Below are 20,407 nucleotides of genomic sequence, written 5' to 3' on the forward strand. Positions count from 1 at the left end.
TACCAGGCATTATTTTAGGTGCTTGGGAAATCAATGAATAAAGCAGAGAAAAAAGAAGGAAAAAAACCATCCCTACCCTCATGGAGTCTACGCTCCAGCAGGAGGGAGACGACAATAAATAATAAACAAAATAAACAAGTAAAGTACACGGTATTAGAGAGCGATGAGTACCATGGGGATAAATGAGTAGCTTGTGGAGGAGGGGGGTTAGGTTTTGAAGCAGACGGGACAGGTTGCAACTTTAAGGTTGCAACCTTAAACGGGGTTAGGTTTTGAAGCAGACGGGACAGGTTGCTCAGTGTAGGTCTTATGGAGAATATATTGGGACCAGTTTTGTGTTTGTATGAAGGGGAATAAAAAAAGGGGGAGGCAGCTTCAGAGCAGTGTTGGGTAGACTCTGGACCCATGAAGTGAGTATAGGAAATTAACCCTTTCATTTTTTAACCCCTTGTTTTTAATACACAAATGGACCCATTGTAATGAAGATAATTAGACTCAGAGTAATGATTACAGGGTCGGTGCTATAAATGTCTGCAGGATAACCCTGTGTACCAGCAAGGCTCAAATTGGATACTGTGATTTCCTTCTCCTTGTGTTTGTAGGTTGAGGAAGCAGCCACCAGGAGAGGTCATGGAGGTTAGAAAGGGAACTCGGATGCTTGTACAGACGGCTGGGGGTCAGAGGTCCTGGCCTTGCCCCTGTAGCCCTGGGAACACTAGCACCTTGTATTCTTTGCAGCCCAGATGCCAAGGGTCAGTGTTTCTCAGCTGCCCTGTATGGGCTCATGTAGGGTTACCTCCGTTATCTCCAGCTGCAATCCTGTAAAGGAGGAATTATTCCGTGGTTGAGTAAACTGAGGCCCAGAGGTTTCTAACTTATCCAAGAGTCACAGAGCTCTAGTTAGTGAAGGAGCTGGGATATGACTTGGGTTCTGTCCCTTCCCCCTTAACTGTTCTGTGTCCCAACAACAGATGACTCTGTAAAATACTGCATTTCCCATGCTCGTTCCCTGCACAAGAACCCTCACTGTATTTTCATTGTCAAAACTAAGTTAGTTGCAGAGCAAGGTTGGGTTTCGAGGGCCTCGTTCATTTATATATTCTTTTTTTAAGAAAAGCTCATACTCAGTAAACATTTGGGGAGCAGGGGAATCTGAAATACCTGAAAGGTGGAAGAAGAAAAAATGACCCCTGAAAGTTCTGGCAAACATAGCCACTATTAACACTTTGTTATTTCTTCTTGCCCGTGTTATTCATATACATTTTAAAAGAATTGTACTTTTTTAATATATAAACTTTTGTATTCTTGTCTTTTACTTAATGCAAACATCATAAATAGTTTCAGTATTACTACATGATCTTTTATGGTGGTAAAACATGTATACTCCATAACCTTTTTTTTTTTTTTTTGCCGTACGCGGGCCTCTCACTATTGTGGCCTCTCCCGTTGCGGAGCACAGGCTCCGGATGTGCAGGCTCAGCGGCCATGGCTCATGGGCCCAGCCGCTCCGCAGCATGTGGGATCCTCCCGGACCGGGGCACGAACCCGTGTCCCCTACATCGGCAGGCGGACTCTCACCCACTGCGCCACCAGGGAAGCCCTCCATAACCTTTTAAACATGGTTTTAGTGGCCAGGCAAATACTTTTTGAAGTCACTGCTCCATAGATCATTTAACCATTCCAACACAATTGGATACTTAGGTTGTTTCCAACTTTTTACTCTTTTAAATAAGGTTATACTGACATTCTTTGACATAAAGGGTTTTTCCCCTGATTTTAGGATTATTTCCCAGAAACGGAATTAATAAAGTGTTTAATTAATTGGCATGGTCATTTGTGCCCATTTGCTTGCCTAGAATGTTCCCTCTATCTAAATCCTACCTGTGTTACATGACCCATTTCAGACCACATTTCACAGATAAGGTCCCCTGACTATAGTAGGCCATGTGGGCCTCTCCCTTTGCTGACCATGGGCACTTAATATTGTAACCCCTGCCTTTCCAACTATGCCGCCTCCTCAAAGGTATGTCCCAGGTCACACACCTGATATGTGTCCTCTGTAATGCTTCGGACAGTTAATAAATACACATCGATTGAGGAAATCTGCTTCTCCTCTTGCTTCTCCTTAAAGGAAAATCCAGTTACAAGGTGGCATCACTTCTATCACACTTCGAGGGGAAGGACACCAGTTCTTTGTTGGAACAGAAGAATCACACATTTATCGTCTCACCTTCACAGATTTCAAAGAGACTCTCATTACAACTTGTCACTTTGAAGCTGTTGAGGACATCGTCTTTCCATCGTAAGTAGAAGACAGTAAAAATGATAAGAACGTGGAGATTTGGTGCTGTGTGTAAGGACATGTAATTTTATTAATATACTTTCAATACCAGCTAACATAATCGATCATGATAAGTCATAATAAATTATTTTTTCTCCTGAACTGTTTCTATTGTAGCGAATTATTTTAATAGGCTTTCTATTGCCTTTACCAAGCAGCTACCTTCGTTTCATAATTCAAATTTGGGCCTCTTTAGAATGTTGGCTTTTCTAGTAAATCCATCATGGAAATGGTGAACAGACTGGCAAAACTTTTCTATGTTTTCCCACTGCTGTCTGGAGAAAAGCTTAGTAGTGTCTTTTTTCAAACATCTTTCGAGTCATTTGTTTGCACCTCTTGGGTCTTCCAGATTTGGCATGCTCGACGGCAGTGGTCATAAGATTGAGTTCTTCTGGATCTCGTTGCTGTATATCTTGGTGAATCCCTCATAAACCCAGTGAAACAAATAACCATCAGCAGTTTTAATATCAAAAAGAGCTACAGTCAGAGTTTGGCATTATTTGAATTTGAAACCTCTTTTGTCTTTGGTGAGATTTGTTCCATGAGGTTGGTCACAGTTTTTGCTCTGAACTTCCTCAGTGTTTCACTTGAATTTACAAAACTCAAAGTCATTGTTCTATAGGTAGCAAGACTCTCTTTGAAAACTTGATCCTTAAGATCACAAAATGTAGTTTTGGTTCCATGAGTCTTTCCAAGTTTTTTTTTTTTTTTTTCTTTTTTTTTTGCAGTACGCGGGCCTCTCACTGCTGTGGCCTCTCCCGTTGTGGAGCACAGGCTCCGGACGCGCAGGCTCAGCGGCCATGGCTCACGGGCCCAGCCGCTCCGCGGCATGTGGGATCCTCCCGGACCGGGGCACGAACCCGCATCCCCTGCATCGGCAGGCGGACTCTCAACCACTGCGCCACCAGGGAAGCCCTCCATGAGTCTTTGTGATTAGGTTCTCCCAAATATTTCTATTAGTGAAAATAGCTGGTGCCTCCCATTAGGTGAATCTTTATTTGAAAACTGGTCATTTCCTTTCTGTATCACTTTTCCTCTCTTTTTCTAAGGAGCTTGGTAGAATCAATCTGTAAAATTATTTGGTCCTGGTGCCTTTTGTAAGGGTAAGTTTTTAAATACCTTTTCAATTTCTTATGGAGTCTTTATTTAGGTTTTGTACTTTTTTCTTTTTTTTTTAACAGCTCTATTGAAATATAATTTACGTATCATAAAGTTCACCCATTAGAGTGTACAGTTCAGTGGTTTTTCTAGGGGCATATTTACAGAGTTCTGCAACCATCACCATAATCTAATTTTAGAACATTTTATATCCCCCAGAGAAACACACTAGCAGTCACTTTAAGCCTATAAGGTTCAGCTTTCAGCCACCCAAACTGAGCACAGTTGATGAATGTACTGTGCTCAGCTAAAGGTAAAAAACTCTCTTAAAAAGGTAAAAAAAAAAACGCTCAAATTGATCCCCTGAGCTCTGTCCTCAAAAACAGAACCTTAAAATTAAAAAAAGAAAGAAAAAAAACAGTAGAATTTTTAAAAAGAAAAATAGTATATCCTCTCTGGTCTCTGCCTGCTTTTTCTTCCTTTTGAGGTTTCCCCCCTACATGTAGAATGCAGCTGGCACACAGTAATTTGGGCAGTTTTTAAATTTTAATTAATTAATTTTTTGTTGCACCACACGGCATGTAAGATCTTAGTTCCCCAGCCAGGAATCGAACCCACACCCTCTGTGGTGGAAGCGCAGGGTCTCAACCACTGGACCGCCAGGGAAGTCCCTGCATTTCTTTTTTAATAAATACATTTATTTATTTATGGATTTATGGCTGCGTTGGGTCTTCGTTGCCGCTCTCGGGCTTTCTCTAGTTGCGGAGAGCTACTCTTCGTTGCGGTGCACGGGCTTCTCTTGCGGTGGTTTCTGTTGTTGCGGAGCACGGGCTCTAGGTTCGCGGGTTTCAGTAACTGTGGCTCGTGGGCTCTAGAGTGCAGGCTCAGCTGTTGTGGCGCACGGGCTTAGTTGCTCCGCCTCATGTGGGATCTTCCCGGACGAGGGCTTGGGCCCGTGTCCCCTGCATTGGCAGGCGGATTCTTAACCACTGCGTCACCAGGGAAGCCCTGTCTTCAGGATTTTTGGTTCTTATTGTTGTTCATTTTATCTGGCTTTTATAAACGTTATCTGTGGGAAGTTTGTGTGACCACTTCACTGCTCCAACATCACAAGCATATGTTTCTGGATATATGCCCAGGAGTAGGATTTTATTTTATTTTATTTTTTTGACTGTGCCACGCAGCTTGTGGAATCTTAGTTCCACGACCAGGGATTGAAGCTGGGCCACGGCAGTGAAAGCTCTGAGTCCTTACCACTGGACTGCCAGGGAACTCCCCAGGAGTGGGATTTTAGCTGGGTGGGAAGGAGCACACATACTTAGTGTACCATCTTGATCCAATCAATTTGGAACTTAATCTCTCAGATCCTAAACTCAGGAGGTTTTTGGACTAGGCTTAATTCCTGAGGAAGTGGACTGTCCATCTCGGGGAGGGAGAATTTGGTAAGTTCTCTAGGTAGATTCATTCCATGATACTTGATTTTCATAGGAGTCCATATGCTTCTTTAAGAGCTCATGTTGGGACTTCCCTGGTGGTACAGTGGTTAAGAATCCGCCTGCCAATGCAGGGGACACGGGTTCGAGCCCTGGTCCGGAAAGATCCCACATGCCGCGGAGCAACTAAGCCTGTGCACCACAACTACCGAGCCTGCACTCTAGAGCCCACGTGCCACAACTACTGAAGCCCTCGCACCTAGAGCCCGTGTTCTGCAACAAGAGAAGCCACAGCAATGAGAAGCCCACACACCGCAACGAAGAGTAGCCCCCGCTCGCCGCAACTAGAGAAAGCCCACGAGCAGCAACGAAGACCCAACACAGCCAAAAATAAATAAATGAATTAAAAAGAAAAAAAAAAGAGCTCATGTTCCCCCAAGGAGGAGCTCATTCACTGAAGGCAGTGTCTGACATAAAACATTTCTTATTTCAATAAATATTACCACTCCAACGTTGGTTTGATTTGATCTCTGTTAATCAGAATTGCCAGGAGCAAGGAGCTCCTGCTTTCCTGTTCCAGCACTTGCTGTTTCTTTTTTTAAAAAAATACTTATTTATTTATTTTATTTGGCTGTGCCGGGTCTTAGTTGTGGCATGCATGCAGGATCAAGTTCCCTGACCAAGGATCGAACCCAGCCGGGCCCCCTGCATTGGGAGCGTGGAGTCTTAACCTCTGGACCACCAGGAGAGTCCCAGAGCTTGCTGTTTCTAGGTGGTAGTCCAGCATCATAATTTTACCTCTGAGTCCCAAAGCTAAGTATGTGGAAATGATCCACTTATTTTTCCATTCATTCCAAAGTGAGTAGATTTTAACCTCAGAGAGAGGGACTCTCTTTTTATGGATGTGCTTATGCTGATAGGTAGGAATTTCTTGAGAGGTATTTAAATCTAAAAGCCCAGTCTCCACAAGGACTTTAGCTAGAAATGCATACTTTATTTTTCTGGACACGCCCTGTGGCATGTGGGAATTTAGTTCCCCCAGCCAGGGATGGAACCGTGCCCCCTGCAGTGGAAGCGGGGAGTCTTAACCACTGGACCACCAGGGAAGTCCCTAGAAATGCATACTTATAAAGCAGATGGTCTTTATTGTACCGTGGTATGACTCCTTTTTCTCAAATTGGAATAATCTGTAATTTTTTGGACGTTTTTCATTATATTTACGAGTTGTCCATTGGGGGGAAAAAACCCAACAGACCAATTACTGTGGGTTTTTCTTCCTTGTTCACAATCTCATATTTTCTCATAACTAAGCAAAGAAGTATTTTGGGTTGTCTGCAAACATGAATTCTAGAACCCTTGTCGTTTTCTTCTTTGAAATTTTAACAAGATTGTCTCCTTTACAGGAAAAGGTTTGTTTAGTCTCTTTTAATATAAATATTCCACAGATGTATTTCTTCTCATGTGTTACTTGCGATCAACAGGACACTGAAAGACTTTTAAATTGGCATTTTCCTTTTGAGCAACTTTGTCCCAACGCTTCGTAAGAAAAAAGACTATGAAAGATTTTTTTTTTTTTTTTTTGGCCGCACCGCGTGGTTTGCAGGATCTTAGTTCCCCGAATGGGGGTTGAACCCATGCCCCCTGCAATGGAATTGCAGAGTCCTAACTGCTGGACTGCCAGGGAAGTCCCAAGACTATGAACGATTGTCCACAGGTGGTTTGAGGGCATCACATGCCATTTTACACAAAAAATCTGTAAGGCCATCAAGCTTGAGATAATAGGTGTCTAAAGGCATCCTTCCCTCCATCCTCGTGAAGGCCATTTTAGTGTCAGACTGGCACCTGAGAAACACTGTGCATCTCGTATGGCTGCATCCCTTATCCTCTTGGTGGCTTCTTTGCAGTGGCACCGCTGAGCTCTTTGCCACCTGTGCCAAGAAGGACATCCGGGTGTGGCACACGCTGTCCAACAGGGAGCTGCTGCGGATCACTGTGCCCAACATGACCTGCCGTGGCATCGATTTCATGAGGGACGGCAAGAGCATCATTTCCGGTAAGGTCGGCGTGCCGGGGTTTGGCTTCGGGCTCCGGCTGTGGCTTTGGTTCTCGTCATTCTTATCCTACCAGGCGCGACACGGGGATGACCTGGAACAGACTCCCGCTGTCCACTTGCTTCTCATCTAGCCTCTCTTTGGAATTCCCGTCCATCTGGGATTCCTTCTGAGCTAGGAATTACCAAGCCGCAGTCTCTCCTCCCCCACGTTGCTGCATAGAGCGTGTTGCTTTCTCTCTAGCAAGGAAATTCAGCGAATCATTTAGAAAGTGGATTTGAGGCCTTAGCGAGTCCAGGGCACTTGAGTGAGAACCCTTTTTGTTGTTCAAGAGATTAAAAACTACTTAAACTAAGTTATAGCTCCAAGGTAATTTATTTTTAATTCCGTTGATTATGTGATGCCAAAATATTTTAACATAAATTGTAGACACCATGATATTCTACCTCTAACTACCTCAGTATGCATCTCTAAAAATGTTTTCCTATAAAATCCTAATTTCTTAATATTGTTTATGTTCAATCCATATGCAGATTTCCCCAATGGTCAAAAGTGACTTCACTGGTTCACATGAATGAAAAGTCAAGTGGGTCTTTAGGGGCAGCTATTTAAACAGTGATATCAGGAGACTTCCCCAGCAGGCCAGTGGTTAGGACTCTGCACTTCTACTGCAGGGGGCAGGGGTTGGATCCCTGGCTGGGGAACTAAGATCCCACATGCTGCGACACCACCAAAAAAAAAAATAATAATAATAATAAATAAAATAAAACCCATCTCATCCCCTCTTTCCTTGGTTCTGTCTCCTCGTGTTGGATTCTCCCCTGGGGCGTGTCTTCTCCACAGAGCGGTCACCGGAAGCTCTTGACTTACATTACACTTAGAACTAACAAACCCCGGGGTCAAGAATCTTGGAGTCCCCATCACCTGCTCTTTTCCTCTAATACCCCACCCCCTTTTCCCCCCAATGGCTCCCCCTTCAGAGTATATCCAAGATCCCATCCATCTCATCATCTCCACCCTCGTCTCAGCCACCACCTTCTCTCTCCTAGATTATTCTAGAAGCTTCCTACCAGGACTCCCTGCTCTGCTCTTGCCCATTACTCTTCTCCCCCGATCTGCTCTCAACACAGATGCCAGAAAACTCTTTAAAGTGTAAGTCAGATCGTGCCATTTCTAGGGCTCAACGGTCCTTTCCTTTTTAAAAATAAAAGGGCTTCCCTGGTGGCGCAGTGGTTGAGAGTCTGCCTGCCAAGGCAGGAGACACGGGTTCGAGCCCTGGTCTGGGAAGATCCCACATACCGCGGAACAACTAGGCCCGTGAGCCACAACTACTGAGCCTGCGCGTCTGGAGCCTGTGCTCTGCAGCAAGAGAGGCTGCGACAGTGAGAGGCCCGTGCACCGCGATGAAGAGTGGCCCCGCTCGCTGCAACTAGAGAAAGCCCTCGCACAGAAACGAAGACCCAACACAGCCAAAAATAATAAATTAATTAATTAATTTTTAAAAAAAGACAAAGTCCCTGCAATTGCCTGCAAGGTCCCCCCTGACTTCTCTCCCCCCAAGCCCCACCTTCTTACCTCTGACTTTGTCTCTTACTGCTCAGCCCCCCCGAGCCATACGTGCTTCTTTGCTCTTCCTATGTTACACATAGGGCCTTTGCTATAGCTGTTCAGTCTGCCTGGAATGTTCTTTCCCCAGAGAGCCCCATGACTCATTTCCTCACCACCTCACCGCCTCGAATCTTGGCTGAAATGGGATCCACCTTGAGCATCCTATTTAAAATTGCTAAGGTCCAGAGCTGATGCTGGAGGTGATGAGGGGCAGCCAGCCAGGTGAAGAGCTGGGTAAAGAGCACAGCAGGAAGAGGGAACGGCAAGTGCAAAGGCCCTGAGGTGGGAAATTACTTGGTGTGTTTGAGGGATAGAAAGAGGACCAGTGTGTCTGAAGCTTAGAGGGTAAGGTTGGGGTCAGGGTTGAGGGAGAGTAGTAGTAGAAGAAATTGAAGGGGTAGGGAGGGAGCAGAGACTAGTTACTCTAGAGAATTAAGGAGCTGGTTTTCATTGTAAGTGCAGTGGGGAAAAGCTTTTTGAAAGTTCTTCCTCAAGGAGGTGAAATGATTTTAAGAAGTTCACCCTGGCCCCTGCATAAATAATTGATTGCAGGAGGGCAAGAGTCTCAGGCTAGGGAGAAAGCTGTTATAATAATACAGGAGAGAGATGCTGGTGGCTTGGACAAAGGTGGTCCCAGGGGAAGGGTTGAGACGTGGCCAGATTTACTGTGTTCAGACTGTAATGCTGATGGGACTTGTGATGGATCGGAGGTTGGGTTGGGTTGGGTGGATGGCATAGAGAGGAATCAAGGATGGCTCTGAAGTTCTTGGCTTGAGCAGCTGTTTGGGTGGTGGCGAGTTTTATTGAGACGGGGAAGATGATGGGAGTGGGAGAAGAAGCATCAGGTTTAAAGTGGGGGCGAGGGATGGGAAGGCAACATTTATTTGCAGGTGTTAAGTTCTGCCTCCCAGAGGCATGATCGACCAGCCGCTTGAATGTGCAAGTTGTGCGGCTCATGGGAGAGGTGGGACCTGGCCTCCCGCTTCTCTCTCCTGGGATGGGGCTCACCTGGAGGCAGGTTCAACTAAGGCAAGTCGCTCATTTCCCTCAGGAGGTGTGGCCAGTTTGGGGAATCAGGGAAAAGGGGGCTATGATTCCTGGCAGCTGGTGGGAGATCGGCCTCTTCCCTCCATCACCACCACTGCCCCCAGTCCTGTCTCTCACTTAAGATTTAAGAGAGCCGCAGTCTGCAGAGACCACAAGTATACTCATCCTGCCTGCCTTTGTTTCCCTTTCGTGCCAGCGTGGGACGACGGTAAGATCCGAGCCTTTGCCCCAGAGACAGGCCGGCTGATGTACGTCATTAACAACGCCCACAGGATTGGAGTGACGGCCATCGCCACCACCAGTGACTGTAAAAGGGTCATCAGCGGCGGTGGGGAAGGGGAGGTATTATTCTCGAAGGCAGAATCTTTTTAAAATAGCCCTTGGTTTAGAGCAACTGCCTCATAGCAGGCCACTAATTTGATTTTTTCACCTGTACTAGGAATCAGGCAGGACCAAATTAAGATTTTTGATGAAACTCTGAAATACCTCATAAATTAAAGTTCTAATAATATAAATACACATATCAATATTTTTGTTCCCAGAAAGGACATTTAGGATACAGACATGAAATCATTCTACAGGGAATTGAGCTAGGAATCCAAGTTGGTGTTTTGCCAGAGTTCTAGAATACTTTTTTTTTCTCCTTCAAAAACCAGTTATATCAATTGTCTTTATCTTATCTTGTAAAGGAGATGCTATTTTTAGAATTGATTCTTTCATCTACCCAGATGCTTCGACCATCACTTCAAAATTATTACACTCGACCTTTTCGTTCCATCATTTCAAGGAGCCTAAAACATCTTTTTAGGGAGAAGAAAGATACAGCATCTTCACGTAGCCTTTGGCAGAGTTTGGATCGAACCCGTTAGTGGCTGAATGTTCGGGTTCTGGGGCCACACTGCCTGGGCTCCGATTTCACTTCTGTCACTTCCCAGCTGTGTGACCTAGGGTGTGTGCTTTAACCTCTCTGTGCTTCAGTTTCCTGTAAAAGTAAAGTATAAAGTGAAGATAGCAACACTCCAATTAGTGAGATTTTTTTTACACTCTTTATTTTGTACGAAGTCTTCAGAATCTGGTGTGCATTTCAGGTTCAGAGCACATCTTCATGTGGACTAAACCCTGCAGATGCTCCACAGACACACCTAGTCCTAGACCATCCCCCTGCTCTCTGCCCATTATCACCCTCGCGGCTCTGTTCCCTTCCCTCATCCCTTCAGCCACGCTGTTGCTAACACCCACAGCATCTTTGCTTGCTCCCTCAGCCTTTGGGGGCATCGACCTTGCTGAGGAGGGTTACAGGAGGGAATCGCACAAAACAGATTCGTCGCCCCCAGCCCTGATCGGCAGTCTTTTCACAATGCCCGCTCCCATTCCCCACAGCTACTCCAGACCTTTTCTTCCAAGAACATAGTCTTCAAGGTCTTTGTAAGTACTAGAGACCAGGGCTGCTGGTCCGCAGGGGTGCACCGGTCTGAATCCTGGGGTTGCTAAGGTACTCTTAAGTATTTTATTTCCACTTTCATTGGCCGTTACCTGAGTTTATACCCAAACCTCCCTGCCATCCCCCAGCTAATGGCCGGCACATCCAAGGCTCCAGTCCTGTGCTGTTTGGTTGGTGCCCACACCACACTGGCTAGAACATCTGCATCTCACCCTGGCTAGAGAGCCACTGCCTGCCTCCATACATTCAAGATTCTGGAACTGTTTGTTTTCTCTGGCAATAGTCATCACCCTGTCCCATGTCAAGACATACTGAGTGGGCTTCCCTGGTGGCGCAGTGGTTGAGAGTCCGCCTGCCGACGCAGGGGACACGGGTTCGTGCCCTGGTCCGGGAAGATCCCACAGGCCGCGGAGCGGCTGGGCCCGTGAGCCATGGCCGCTGAGCCTGCGCGTCTGGAGCCTGTGCTCCGCAACAGGAGAGGCCACAACAGTGAGAGGCCCACGTATCGCAAAAAAAACAAAAACAAAAACAAAAAAACATACTGAGTTATTTGAACACCATAGCAAGGAAGATGGCCTGGCTCATTTGGGATAACCTCACGCTTCCTCATCTTCTTCACTAAGAAAGTGTCTTTGAATGTTTTTCTTACTTCATTTAAGGTTATTTTCCTCTTGTCAGGTGCAAATAAGTTAGTCTGTTATTACTGATCCCAACACTAGTTTTCAGTTTAGTGTTCAACTAGACCGTGGCTCCTCTGTTGTCTTATATCACTTATACAAAATAATTTCTGCTCTTCTTATGTTTTAGAAGTCCAACACGTTCATTATAAGAAGCATCTGACTACATTACTATGTTCTCTGGTATAGTTGTGACGGAGCCGTTTATCCATTACAGGACCTACTGTTATAACCAAATAACTTTCCTTTTTACTTACCCTTTGTATTACAGTTAGGGCATCATACTGCCAGTTTTGAAATTTTGTGTGTAGGTAGTTGTATCACCTCTGCATTTCATTTCAAGATAGCAAAGGGATATTAGACAATATTTGTCACTGCAAGTTGGGTGTTGGCTTCCGTGGAGTTGAGAACCACTGATTTTAAATGATTGAGACAGCAGCTGATGTGAAAGTTTAAATATGGCTCCGGGTACCCAAGAGATTCCCTGATGGAGGCAGGACTTTGAGAGCAGTGCTCAGCAGAAACGAGCAGACATGTTGTTTCACTCGGTTTAGCAGCACCCTCAGCATTACTGGTTTTAGCAGCGGGTGTCTGATATATTTCTCAGTCCTAAAGTAAAAACAGGTGTAGGCTCCCTGGTAGGCATCTCCCTGGCTCCGTGGAAGAATATTCCCAGCCTGCAACTTGGCATCCCTACCTCACTCAATTGAGATGAGGACAGGGAATTAGAAAAAGCAAGTCAGCCCAGGAGGTGAGAAAGCTCTTGGAATCTTTTTATTTTTTACTTTTTTTTAACCCCCTTCAAAAATTCCCAAGGTGGAATTGAGAGCCTGTGCTTTGTGGCTTGCAGGTGAGGGTGTGGCAGATAGGCCACCAGACCCAGAAGCTGGAGGAGGCCCTGAAGGAGCACAAGTCCTCCGTGTCCTGTATCAGGGTGAAGAAGAGCAACGAGGAGTGCGTCACGGCCAGCACGGACGGCACCTGCATCATATGGGACCTCGTGTAGGTACCAGTGATGGGGAGGACCAAGTGATGCAGAACTCAATCCCAGCATTTTATTGAACTCAAGGGAAGACTCAAACAAAGGATAGAGGGCTTCCCTGGTGGCGCAGTGGTTGAGAGTCCGCCTGCAGACGCACAGGACACGGGTTCGAGCCCTGGCCCGGGAAGATCCCACATGTTGCGGAGCAACTAAGCCCGTGAGCCACAACTACTGAGCCTGCGCTCTAGAGCCCGTGAGCCACAGCTACTGAAGCCTGTGCGCCTAGAGCCCGTGCTCCGCAAAAAGAGGAGCTGCCACAATGAGAAGCCCATGCACCACAAAGAAGAGTAGACCCCACTCACTGCAACTAGAGAAAAGCCCGCGTGCAGCAACGAAGACCCAATGCAGCCAAAAATAAATAAATAAATAAATAAATAAATAAATAAATAAATATATTAAAAATAGTAAATAAGCTTTCTCAGGAAGAGAAAGTCATGTCTCACAGCTCTGGAATCTATTTTTCAGACGTCTTAGGAGGAATCAGATGATCCTGGCTAACACCTTATTCCAGTGTGTTTGTTACCACCCTGAAGAGTTCCAGATCATCACCAGCGGGACAGACAGAAAGGTAAGAGTCAAGATCTTTCTGGTACAAGAGAAGAGCAGTGACGTCTCGTGGCTGAGGGTACAGGCTCTGGAGTCAGGCCATGCCAGTTCAAACCATAGGTTTGCTGGTGATCCGCCGTGTCAGTTTGGAAATGCTACATAACGTTTTGGGGTGCCTTTGCTTCCTTTTCTGCAAAATGGAAGTGCTGACACCACTGACCTCATGCAGTTGCTGTGGCGATTAAAGTCATGATTGAATATGATGCTAAAAGCAGGGGGCCTGGCACATCGCGGGCCCTCAGTAAGTACTGGTTTTGATTATGAGGACATTTCTAAGGCTGGAAGTGTTGTGCTCAAAGGAGCTGCCACTTTGATTAAATTCAAATTGAATGACAATAGAGCTCATCTCTCATCACCCTACTTCGTCAATATATTAAAAATCTCTTAAGCTAGGGAGTCCATGTCCTTCAGTGAAAATTGGCCATTATTTGGGGGGGCACATTTCCCCCTTGGAGCAAGCAGGAGGCTTCAGGAGAGAGACACATGGAAGGGCAAGGAAGCTGGGGTGTCTCCCACCCCGCCAGCCACATCGGATCAGCCAGATCTTGGCCTGATTACCTGCACATCCAATTACTGGGTTTGAATACCCCTAATGTAGACTTTGAGATAATTGAAGAAGAGTTTGCATATTTATTGTTTTGCCAGATACAGGCTAAGTTCATGGAGTTAAAAGTATTGAGGGAAAAATACAAAAGGTACCTTCCCTCCCCACCTCCACCCCCCAAATTAGAATCTAGGAGTGGGGTTTTTTCCTGTTTAAGCTTCCCAGGTGATTGGGAACGACTGCCTGAGACACTTTGTCATAAAAACCCAAGGAATGCTGCCTGATCCAACCGGGATCTGCCCGACACAGACAGAATGTTCTGGGAGGGCGTGAAGAACTGCCTCTGTGTTCCAGTCTCTGTAGATTGTTAGGTTTCTTTGTGTCTCATCTGCCCAAACTGGCCTATGCCTGCCCATCCCCCAACCTGTGCTTGACCTGTGGTCTAAGCGGGCTTCCTCTTGGCACTGGGGTGGGATGGATATTAGGGAGTTAATCACCACGTCACTATAAATGCTTTGATGGACGGTTCATATTGTTTCTAAATTAGTGTGATATCTGCCATATTCTAGGTTTCAGCTTTTGAGGCTGGAAACAATCTATTTCCCTCTTATTTGAATCTTGACCAGAATATTCCAACCATAAATCATAAATCTGTCCAACTACTCTAAGTGCTGGGGACATGACAGTGTCCCTGCTGTCATGGAGCTTACCTACCTTCTGTATTAATTTTGGGTGGGAGGGGATGGAATGGGATAGTACACATGTAAATGAGTCCATGAAAGAGCAATGAGTAATAAGTGAACAAGATGATACGAGATGGTGAAAGAGCTAAAAAAATATATAGAACAGGCTACAGGATAATGGCTGGGAGAAGGAAGCTGTTTTAGCAAGGATGGTCAGCGAGGCCTCCTTAAGGAGGTGGCACTTGAGCTGAGGCCTGAGTGCCAGGAGGACCTAGCCATGCTTTGATCTCAGGGAAGACCATCCCCGGCAGAGGACACTTGGGAAAGCCCAGGGGAGGCTCACTTTGACTTCCCTGGTCAAGGAAGCTGGTCATCAAGCACCAGTGACTTACATCGATGGGATTCCTGAGAAACTAGGATTTTGGCATGCTTTCATACTCCTTTATGTTTTTACTATGAAATCAGAACTTTATTGTTAAAGTGACCGAGCATCGATAGAAATTATAAAGCAAAATAAATAAATAAAAAGAAAAGAAAAATTTTAAATAGCATACACCATTTCTAGCTAAATTCAGAGGAATACAGATTCCTGGCGTAATGACGGGAACACAGGAAGTTGCCACCAACATGAAACAGAGAGAAAGTTCTGGGCGAAATACCCAAGTTCCCACTCCTGATTCCTGGTCAAGGGCTCTATGTTTAGAAAGAAATTTTTTTTTTTTTTTTTTTTTTGCGGTACGCGGGCCTCTCACCGTTGTGGTCTCTCCCGTTGCGGAGCACAGGCTCCGGACGCGCAGGCTCAGCAGCCATGGCTCACGGGCCCAGCCGCTCCGCAGCACGTGGGATCCTCCCGGACCGGGGCACGAACCCGCGTCCCCTGCATCGGCAGGCGGACTCTCAACCACTGCGCCACCAGGGAAGCCTTAGAAAGAAATTTTATTTGTGAATTGGTTGTACATTTACAAAGTTAAAAAAAAAAAAAAAAGCATAAAACCAGTATATTCAGAGAAAAATCTTCCTTCCTTGAGCCCCTGTCTCCTTTCCACCCCTAACCCAGTTCCTTGGCCCAGGAGGGGGCGGGGGTGTGTGTGAGGATGCGGGTGGAATATATGATCAGTCTCTGTTTAAACCCAGCCCTGCGGAATGTTCTGTTGCTTTGAGGCAGAAGAGAAGGTTTGGAATAAGGGTGGGGTGAGGAAGAGGGAGGGCCAGCCGCGCGGTGAGAGCTCACTTTTTAAGGCCCAGTCTCCAGAACTTTCCAGAACTGCTCATTCCCCAAGCTGGAGGAAGGAAATGCTTTCCCCTCCCGCCAGGCCTAAAGAAAGCTTCACTTTCCTCCTCTTAAGAGCAGAATTGGGAAAGTGGATGCAGTGGCCGCTTCCTTCTCTCCTTTATAGCTCCCTTCAGGCTCAGCCTGCGCCATCTGACCAGAAGTACTCTCTGTCTCAATCCAGTTTACCGGCATATCAACACCTCTTTAAACTGAATGCAAATTTTAAAGCCACTACACTACTAAAAATATTAAAATGATTTCTCCACCCCCTGCTTCAGCCTATTTATAATTTCAGCTGGTGTATCATCCCGGGTGTATTTTTGCCGTCTGCTATATCAAGTAGAACCTTCTTTTGTTAGCATGCGTGTGGATGATTTCACTGAGCTGAACCCCGCCTCATGCTTCTTTCTTGAATTCCAGATTGCTTACTGGGAAGTGTTTGATGGGTCAGTAATCAGAGAGTTGGAAGGTTCCTTGTCCGGGGCCGTCAATGGCATGGATATCACCGTGGAAGGAGTGCATTTTGTCACAGGTCAGTCCTGGGATAAGAGAGGAGAGCCAAGCCCAGCTTATTTAAATGGGAAAGTGGAACTCCCAGGCGGGAGGCAACTGGAAGTGACCACGAAAGGGTCTAAAGGGCAACGTGGTTAGATTCAGGCCTGAACACGGCAGCCGGTGTGGCTGGGAAAGAAAAATCCAGAAGCCGCATTCCAATGAGAGGAAACATTTGCTCACGAGCCTTAGGGACACAAATATAAACCTAAGCTTCCACTGCGTGGTTTTTCTGTGGTGGGCAGCGATGAAAGAAATGGGCCTTTACACGATCTTGTAAACCAATTATACTTCAATTTAAACAAATTAATTAATTAAAAAAGAAAGAAAGAAAGAAATGGGCCTTTACATGGGCTGGGCTGTCCAGCCTGCCTTGCTCTGCTATTTCCTACTGAAGTCTTAAATGCCAGGCTTTTCGGTCAGCATTTCCAGGGGGCATTTGCCACACAATGTGCCCATTGCAACAGCATCAGTCCCATTTCTTGCAGCCTCTTTGATTCTTCCGGACAGTAACCAGTTCATGTTCCAAATCAATAAAAGTTTCACAAACACATTTATGTAAAGCATGATATAAAATTAGACATGGTATGATCCTAATCACATATTCAGATGTATATCTGTGTAACTTACAGAGAAAAGACCGGAAGGAACTAAACCAAGATGTTACTAGTGGTTCTTTCTGGATGGTGGGATCAGGGGTGATGTCACCTCTTTACATTTTTTCCCCCCAAATTAACTACAACAGATCTAGATTTTTATAATCAAGGAAAAGAGTGTTTATAAAGATAGGTTTTTCTTCCTTTAAATCGGCACATGGGGAATGTATTGAAAACGATCCAGTAATTTAAAATCAGGACTGTTTCTCTCTGTTCTGTTGCAGCAGTGCCATGTAACTGCTTTGTCATTTTCAGGTGGAAATGACCGTCTTGTCAAAGTTTGGGATTACAATGAGGGTGAAGTGACTCACGTTGGGGTGGGACACAGTGGCAACATCACCCGCGTCCGGATAAGTCCAGGAAATCAGTACATCATTAGCGTGAGTGCCGATGGGGCCATTTTGAGATGGAAGTACCCATTTCCCTCATGAAACGTTGGAGACCTCCTGGATTCACAGCATTGAATACCGTCCTGTTGGAGGCTGAGCTTAGATAACTCCACGACTAGTCTTGCTTTCTCACACCTGTGTGTCTGTGCTTTGGTCAAAATACTTTATCTACAAGTTTCTCCTCTCCTTTATAGAATGCATTTTACATTCTTGAATTGTATATTAAAACTGAGACGTGTTCAAGAATAATTCGTCCAGACTGTAAAGTTTTTTTATTATGAGTAAGTTCCCAGTTGTTGGTTTCCTGTCATAATCTCCCTTCTATGACTCTGCAAAACCCACAGCCCTTCCTCATAATTTGTCCACAGATAACCATTGCTGTTAGTCTCTAAAAATAAGGAAGGTGAATTTACCTTCTTTTTTTTTTTTTTTTTGCGGTACGCAGGCCTCTCACTCTTGTGGCCTCTCCAGTTGCGGAGCACAGGCTCTGCGGCCATGGCTCACGAGCCCAGCCGCTCCGTGGCATGTGGGATCTTCCCGGACCGGGGCGCGAACCCATGTCCCCTGCATCGACAGGCGGACTCTCAACCACTGCGCCACCAGGGAAGCCCCGAATTTACCTTCTTAATCAGCATTTCATTGGTCAAGCTGCCTGCGGCAAGACGTGGGTTTGGATCCAGATCTTGGGTAGGGTTTTTGTTTTGTTTGAACTCTCTGATACTCCGTTTTGTAAAGCAGGAATACCTGCTCAAAAAGTGATTGTGAGAATTAAGTGAAATAATGTATTAAAGCGTCGGCAGCGTTCATGACACAGAGTAGAAACTTCAATACGAATTATGGTGCTTTCTCAAAGAAAATGTGTGTCGGGGATCTTGGGGGTAATTATCAAAGGTGAAATTTCATAGATGTTTTTCTGGAGTTAACCATAAAATCTTTCTCCTCTGCTTACCATTAGAAGAGCGATGGAATGGACCTTGTGTATTGACCGTCCAACCAGGGACGGTGTCCTTTTCCAGGGAGCATAAATAACGGTATTTCCCAGAAACACTTCAAGTCTCTAATTCACAGGACAGTCTTTTGTTCTGTGCATATTCTTTATCCTTTACCTAATGCTTTTTTTTCCCCCCCTGCATCAGGTAACCAACCTGCTGCTGCCCTATTTGACATATCAAGGTGGATATTTAATAAATGATGACCACTTTATTCATCAGATAATAAGTAACATTTCAGGGCATTCATGTGATAAGCCTCCTGCTAATCTCTTGTTGAGCTAGAAATTGATGAGAAATTCACTTTGCGAGACTGCCGGATTAACGTGACAGTTACAAGATAAAGTGAGGGAGGTCCCCAGGGAATCAAGGGCAAGGCAATGCCAAGTCAACTCTTATTGGGCAACAATTCAGCTGGGATTTTGCGTTAAGGAGTGAACGTGAGACCTCCTAGGAGGCGCGCCCGGGAGCTGGAAAACTTCCTAGTGAGCAAATACTGAGGCTGGAAAGATCTAAGCTGCGGGGTTGTCAGTCCACAGACCCTGCTCGAGTTCCGGCTTCTCTGCTTACGGGTCGTGTGGCCTCAGCCCATTGCGTTAACTTCTCTGAGCCCGTTTCTCCACCAAATAAACCGAGGACGGTCAAGCCTCGCTTGCAAGTTTTGATAAACGCCCTAACCTAGTCTGTAATTTAAACAAGCAAACCACAACCAATCCCGGGTGTTTGTACACGCGCCTTCCAGTTCGGGTCCCAGGATGGTGGGTCCCGCAAAGGCTCTGCCTCCCCTGCGGGGCAGACGGGCTGGAAGGAGGTGGCGCCATCTGTCCGCACACACCTGAGCCTGCGGCGGAACCAGCGGTACCAAGGTACTCTCCACCCGTTCACCGCCCCCAGGGCGCGTCTCTCGCTACGCCGGAGGCTGCCCTCTGGGGAACCTTCCTTTCCCTTCTTTTCACCTTCGCCTGGAGGTAATTACAAGAAATTTAGCAACAGCCACGGCTTTGCAATTTACTAGGGCGTTCACATTTATCATTCCTCTATTACTTTCACAGCTTGAAGGCTGGGAGCGGACTAGGAGCAGAGGTTAAATTCAGGTCGGTAGGTTTAGGAGAGGTTAGGAAATGGGAGGGAACCTGAGCTCTGAGCTCCAGTGCTTTTATTCCTGGTCCGAGCGGCGGGGGCGGGACCCGACGGGGGTGGGGGCGGCGGGGCGCTGCCCGGGGCGGGCCCTACGGCCTGATGCCCGCGCGGGGCGGGGCGGGGCGGGGCGGGGCGGGGCGGCCCCGCCCTTGGCTCCGCCTCCGCCCGATTCCCGCACACCTGGCCCGCAGGTAGCCGGCTCCCGGGTGCCTTTCCGAGCCTGGAAGGGCCTGTTGGCTGCTCGTCTGTCCGGCGCCTGGAGGCTGGGAGCTCCGCTCCGGGAGGGGCGCCGGCGGGAGCCATGGACCCGGGCGTGGGGGCCGCGACCGGAGAGGGGCCGCCCGCGCCCCGGCCCCGCCGCCGCCGCTCCCTGCGCCGCCTGTTTGGCCGCTTCCTGCTGGCGCTGGGCAGCCGCTTCCGCCCCGGGGACTCGCCGCCCCGGCCCCAGCCCCAGCCGGGACACGGCAATGGCGACGGGGAGGGAGGCTTTGCTGGCCCCCCGGGCCCGGATCCAGCTGCTCCCGGAAGCCCCGGGGAGGAGCGCCCGCCCCGACCCCAGCCCCAGCTCTCCGCCGGCGACGGGGCGCGGATCCCGGGAGCTCAGGGCTTGAAGAACCACGGCAACACCTGTTTCATGAACGCCGTGGTGCAGTGTCTCAGCAACACCGACCTGCTGGCCGAGTTCCTGGCGCTGGGGCGCTATCGGGCGGCGCCGGGCCGCGCCGAGGTCACCGAGCAGCTGGCGGCGCTGGTGCGCGCGCTCTGGACGCGCGAATACACGCCCCAACTTTCCGCCGAGTTCAAGGTAGGCAGCGCCGGGCTGCCTCCAGCCTTGGC

The 20,407-nt window shown here is 47.1% G+C and overlaps 2 protein-coding genes across 5 annotated transcripts in view; both read left to right on the plus strand.

The window, feature by feature from the left end:
• The window catches only part of CFAP52 (cilia and flagella associated protein 52), a 36,041-nt gene extending 18,426 nt beyond the window's left edge, over positions 1 to 17,615 (plus strand). The window contains exons 8-14 of the mRNA XM_030861420.2: positions 2,132 to 2,302; positions 6,777 to 6,925; positions 9,775 to 9,920; positions 12,547 to 12,698; positions 13,204 to 13,306; positions 16,265 to 16,376; positions 17,308 to 17,615. Coding sequence (XP_030717280.1) covers positions 2,132 to 2,302; positions 6,777 to 6,925; positions 9,775 to 9,920; positions 12,547 to 12,698; positions 13,204 to 13,306; positions 16,265 to 16,376; positions 17,308 to 17,483 — 1,009 coding nt within the window. The 3' untranslated portion in view covers positions 17,484 to 17,615. The remainder of the gene's footprint in view (positions 1 to 2,131; positions 2,303 to 6,776; positions 6,926 to 9,774; positions 9,921 to 12,546; positions 12,699 to 13,203; positions 13,307 to 16,264; positions 16,377 to 17,307) is intronic.
• A 2,201-nt stretch (positions 17,616 to 19,816) lies between these two features.
• The window catches only part of USP43 (ubiquitin specific peptidase 43), a 62,412-nt gene continuing 61,821 nt past the window's right edge, over positions 19,817 to 20,407 (plus strand). For all 4 annotated transcript variants that reach the window (XM_030861418.3, XM_060290874.2, XM_030861419.3 and 1 more), the window contains exon 1: positions 19,817 to 20,375. In XM_030861418.3, the coding sequence (XP_030717278.2) occupies positions 19,872 to 20,375 (504 nt within the window). In that variant the 5' untranslated portion in view covers positions 19,817 to 19,871. The remainder of the gene's footprint in view (positions 20,376 to 20,407) is intronic.

The sequence above is a fragment of the Globicephala melas genome, chromosome 20 (assembly GCF_963455315.2).
Source record: "Globicephala melas chromosome 20, mGloMel1.2, whole genome shotgun sequence".
NCBI classification, from domain to species: Eukaryota; Metazoa; Chordata; class Mammalia; order Artiodactyla; family Delphinidae; genus Globicephala; species Globicephala melas.